We start from the raw sequence: 5,197 nt of genomic DNA on the forward strand, positions 1-5,197 counted from the left end.
TGAAATCCTTGCTTCTAATTGGTTATCAGCAGATTCGTCACTGATATTTGTCATTTGTCATTGAAAAAAGGCTTTGTGAAATGGGTCCCTGGTATTTAATCTCGTTCTGTTGCTATATACATAGACTACCTACAGGAGATGCATCCAGGGAGCGATAACAGGGTCATGAATGGCTATAGCTTTAACCATTTCAAGACAGGATTTATTTCACGGCTAAATTGATCACTATCATCTTCAAACTGGCAACAATTTGTATTGCTTCATTGTTTAAATAAACTGTAATGTCTCTGAAAACAATGTTCATGGGTGAGAAGTTTCATAAATGGCAAATATTGATTGAAAAAGAATGATTTCATAATCCTCAACGTGTTGCGATTCGAACGTTATGTTTCTAAAAGATTTCAAATATCTTCACTTTCCAGGTCAAATAGATTTTGTCCAGGTTTTGGCTGATGGAAGACGTTAGTTAATTATCAGTTTTTTTGGAAGAAGAAAGAGGACTTTGTTTTTGTAAGTACATACGAAGCAAGGTATCCATTTTCAGATTGTTTAATGAAGGGAGAAGGCGCTTAGGAGATAAATAGAAATTAGCAAAATGTTGTACATGACAAAGAGAAGACTTGTTCATATGACAACATCACAATCCACTGCCTAAATTGCCAATTTGAGATACACCCAGATTCAATGATTTTTTTATTCCAAACTGTTTATGTCTAATCAGATTTATTTCAAACTTTCGCCATTCTTTTTCTCTTTGTTTTTTTAGCTTTCATACAAATGATCTCATTACAAGGTTGGGTTGCCCATAAATTAATTTTGTTTTTTCTTCCAACAGCTATACAAATTTGTTTGTTAGACTGAACAGGAGAAGGGAGGGGGGGGGGTTAGATTTATGAAGAGAAACCACGGATCTCTCGGGAGTGGAGACTCCCAACTCCCCAGAATGCATCTCTTGTTAAAGGTCGACGGCTCGGCTTCGACAATTCCCTCTTTTCTCTTCTCTACAGGCACGAAGTACACACTACAGTTTCTTAAATTAGAAAAAAACAGTTCACAAGTACGAGACGTCACATGTCAAAGGTCACGGATGGAGCCATCTGACGACCGCGACGAGCAACGACGCTAGGAGAAGGGTCGTGGAAACGTGTCTTCTGTTCGCTGCTCCCCGCGTCATGTTATCTGGGATATTGTTCCCTTCTTCGGTCGATTTGATCTTTCCTCCTGCAATTTAGGAATTAAAAGTTGAGAAGAAAAGAGGGAGAAAATTTATTCATATTTCTTTCAAAAATATTGTATTTTGTTTGAAGTCACATGAGTGGGAAATGTATAGCTACATATGAAAGATAAAGTCAAGTTCTGTTAAAGCTATTATATATTGTAAAAGGATCTGAAAAGCTTGATAATGTAGCACATACAACTTGAAGTATATAGTGAGTAACTTCCTCTTCCTCTTCTTCCTCCTCATCCTCTTATTCCCTTTCTTCTTGTTCTAGTTCTTGTTCAACTTCTTCTTCTACTTCTTCCCCTTCCCCTTCCCCTTCCCTTTTCCCTCCCCCTCCCCTCCTCGCCCCTCATTATTTTTAATAATTTATTATTATCATCAACATCATCATTATCTTTATGTTTAGAATCATTATTACTACATTGCTGTTGTTGGGATTGTTACTACTATCATCGATGAATAAATGAATAAAAATATACCACAGTACTTACCAGTGGTATTATTGTAATCATCGTCATTGCTAATTTGCTATCAATATTTATCATTATGATTAATATTATTATTACTACATTGCTGTTGTTGAGACTGTTACTACAAACTATCACAAATGAATAGATGAATAGAAATATACCCTGGTACTTACCAGTCGTATACCGTGTTGTTCTTCTTGTCGTTGTTGGTGGTAAGGAGGTGGTGCGTAAAGTTGTTGTCGCTCTCGTCGTTGTTCTGCTCGTCATACTCGTGGCGGCTCGTGAAATGTCGGGTGGAGTTGACGAGTTTGAGGGCGTGGTCGGTGGACCGCCGGTGGTGGGTGAAGCTGAGATCAAAAGAAAATAGAAATTAGATTAGATTGGATTAGATTAGATTAGATTAGATTAGATTAGATTAGATTAGATTTGATTTGATTTGATTTATTTACCAATAGCAATACATTTCATACAATGATTTGACATGTATACAAGAAGAGAAACTATTGGTTGGTAAAAGGGGCCAGAAAATAGCACATGTGCTAGTTGAGCCTAACCCCTTAAACAGCTAAACAAAGTATTTTGGTACAAATTAATTTAGAAATGCAACTGATAAACATGGTCTCCATTGATACTTGAGTAGTACCCCAAGGAAGAAAAACAGAAATTAATTATTCTTTTGTAAACGACAAACGGGAGAGTTATCCATGTCCCATACCATCCCCTATCTAAAAATCAATCCTGCCAAATTGTGCGTACTTCAATTGAAGATGGATCATACCATTTTGATTTAAAGGGGATACATAGCTGTTAGTTTAGAATTGATGTAAATTCTTAACTTTGTGTAATGTGTATCAAATCACCCACCTGCACAAAAAGTCCTATACCCTATCCATAAATGAATCCTGCCAAATATTGTGCATACTTCACTTAAAGTTGGATCAAACCATTTTGATTTAGAGGGGGATACATACCTGTTGGTTTAGGTTTGACGTAAACTCTTAACTTCATGTAATGCGATTCACATAAACCTCCTCTTGAATTATCAATACCATTTGCTGAACCATTTGAAGTTGCTGCATAGAGAAAGATACAAAACAAAGAAATTATCAGTTAAAGTAATACTAAACAAATTATCATTCTGTCCTAGCGCACTGTTTATTGCACAGCGCCATCTCATGGTCAACTTGCCAACAGTGCGAACTGAATACCTAATTTCCACTTCGTAAACAGAGGACTTGATGCGAGAAAATGGAAGCTAGCTAGGGAAGGAGCGAGGTACAGGACCATATAACTATGGCTGACTTTAGATGGTGCTAGAGGAGAGTGCTTTAGTAAAGTATGGCTTTAAAACATGTAGATGTAATTTAGAAGGAAAAAATAAAAAGAGTTTGAAACATTATATATGTCTGCTAAAACTTATTTTCTTCAAATTGTCATGTGTTTTATTAAGAAACTTTCATTAACAAAGAGTTTATGGGTAACAAAAGGGGAATTAAACATGCGGAAATGGTTCATTTGTTAATTTGTCAAATTTCATGTTTAACAAGTGATTTAAACAGTGTTAAAAACATGAAGCACCATAGTGCTTAAAGGTAAAGACCAGTTATGGTCATGCGATTGCATTGTGAAAGAAACGTTGTGGAATCAATCAGAAAAGGTTGATCATCTAGCATCTAGCATCTGCAAGGTTCTGGAATCATCAAAATGATAAGAAATTTGGCCCATTCTTCGTAAAGTTACAAGCACTATACACAGAAAGATGTACATGGGACTACCCTATATCTCTCACAGACCATGAGAGAAACAAATTTACCAAATATATGAATTAGTAGGCGGTTTCCCGGCAAATTATGTATCATCATGTATTAGTCAAAACATATTATTTCACATGATTGGTAGTGAGAGCTTCCATTTCATTTTTTGAAATGGGGGCGTTTCCAATACTGGTCTTTACCTTTAATACAAAATGACAGAATTTGGAGAGAAACGGGGAAAGAAAACTTACTGATAAAATAGTATTCTTCGCCGTGTCTAAACGTCGGACCTCGTGGATAGGGCGTGTGCTCTTGGAACAGTAACGTGAGCCTATTTTGGACGTAGGGACGGTTACAGGACAAGAGATGGCGGTTTCTGGCTGACAGCGAACACTGTTCGTAGCCCTGATACGAGACTTGCATAAACTTGAGGTATTGCGCTTTTAATCGGCCTTCGGTCGTATTCTCTGTTTGTGGGCACTGGATGTCAATCAGATCGTTGATTTCAACCGAGATATTCAGGCCGGTGCTTGTGAAACTGTGAGGGAGAGAAAAAAAAGAGGAAGAGAAAGAGAGAGAGAGAGAGAAAATGAAATACAATGAGTTGATTTTATCTTACCAATGCTATAAAATTTCTGCAAAAGTTTACTTTCAACATGTATTTTAGTTTTGTATTTGTTTATATCTCTCTATATTCTAAATTTGTTTCTAAATTGAACATTTTCAGCCTGGGAGCTGCTTGTTTGATGTGTTTTTACAATATAGGAAACCAATTCAATTTTAACAATGTTAATGAATATCCATCATAGGATTTGACAAAGATGTTCTGATTCACAGTTCCACGTTTAAATAACAAACAAATACTGAACTGCTATTACGAGGTGCTTAATACCTTCCAGCCTCAACAAAATTAGTATTCATCAAAGGTAAATTAGGAATACATAATTTGATGTATGTTTGTACACCAAAAGTCTTCAAAAAAGTGAGGAAATTAGGGTTGATAAAATTAGTTCGAACATTGAAGAAAAATGAACAGGAATTAGTCCTCTATTACAAATAATTGCCATGATGAGTAATATATTTGAAATACAATGTTTGTTCTACTAAAAAGAAAGAAAAAAATCATTCTACATCTCTGGTCTTGGATGGTCTCACTCATAATTTTTTTTTCTTTATCAAAGAGTAATATATAATTTCATCTCTAAATAGCCTTTAATGTAGTCCCACACGTAGCATTTCACGTTCTTGCACCAGGGTGACCCTAAAAAAAAAAATCTTTCCATTAAGAACGATACACTCAAAGGTTTTAATTTGATTTGCTCTGTCAGGGACACAAAGAAAATTTCAAAGGATCGGGCGGTAGGATAAGCCCGTGGTCGGCCGATGAAGGCACGAACGAGGTTTATAGCCCGCGGCACGAGAAAGTCCACCGGATAAGCACCTCTGTTATGAACCAAGAAGGAGGGAGAAGAAGTGCTTGGAAACATTTCAGAGTTCCAATATCAACATCATTGGGGGAAGGGCTGTCACGTTCAGTTTCGTAAGCGCTAAGGCAGAGAACGAACAAAGCACGTTAGACGAACCTCAAAAAAATTGATAGAAATCATGCTACGTCTGGGCTTGAAGACCTTGATCAGCTCCATCTTGCTTAAGTTTGATAAAATATAAACAAACACAACCACATTTGATATCCTTCAAATATATGGTTCTTAACTTTGCGTGCCTTTTCAAGAGTTTTCCACAATGAAGGT

General features: G+C 36.4%; 1 protein-coding gene across 1 annotated transcript; it reads right to left on the reverse strand.

The window, feature by feature from the left end:
- Positions 1 to 505: 505 nt before the first annotated feature.
- Positions 506 to 3,988, reverse strand: LOC115927222 (ephrin-B1-like). The gene is made up of 4 exons (XM_030992758.1): positions 3,698 to 3,988; positions 2,664 to 2,765; positions 1,866 to 2,039; positions 506 to 1,221 (listed from the first exon to the last, which is right to left on the reverse strand). The coding sequence occupies exons 1-4, from the start codon at positions 3,867 to 3,869 to the stop codon at positions 1,082 to 1,084; spliced, it is 588 nt and encodes a 195-aa protein (XP_030848618.1). The 5' UTR covers positions 3,870 to 3,988; the 3' UTR covers positions 506 to 1,081.
- Between the last annotated feature and the right edge of the window lie 1,209 nt (positions 3,989 to 5,197).

Source organism: Strongylocentrotus purpuratus, unplaced genomic scaffold, assembly GCF_000002235.5.
Source record: "Strongylocentrotus purpuratus isolate Spur 01 unplaced genomic scaffold, Spur_5.0 spur5_scaffold_20, whole genome shotgun sequence".
Taxonomy (NCBI): Eukaryota; Metazoa; Echinodermata; class Echinoidea; order Camarodonta; family Strongylocentrotidae; genus Strongylocentrotus; species Strongylocentrotus purpuratus.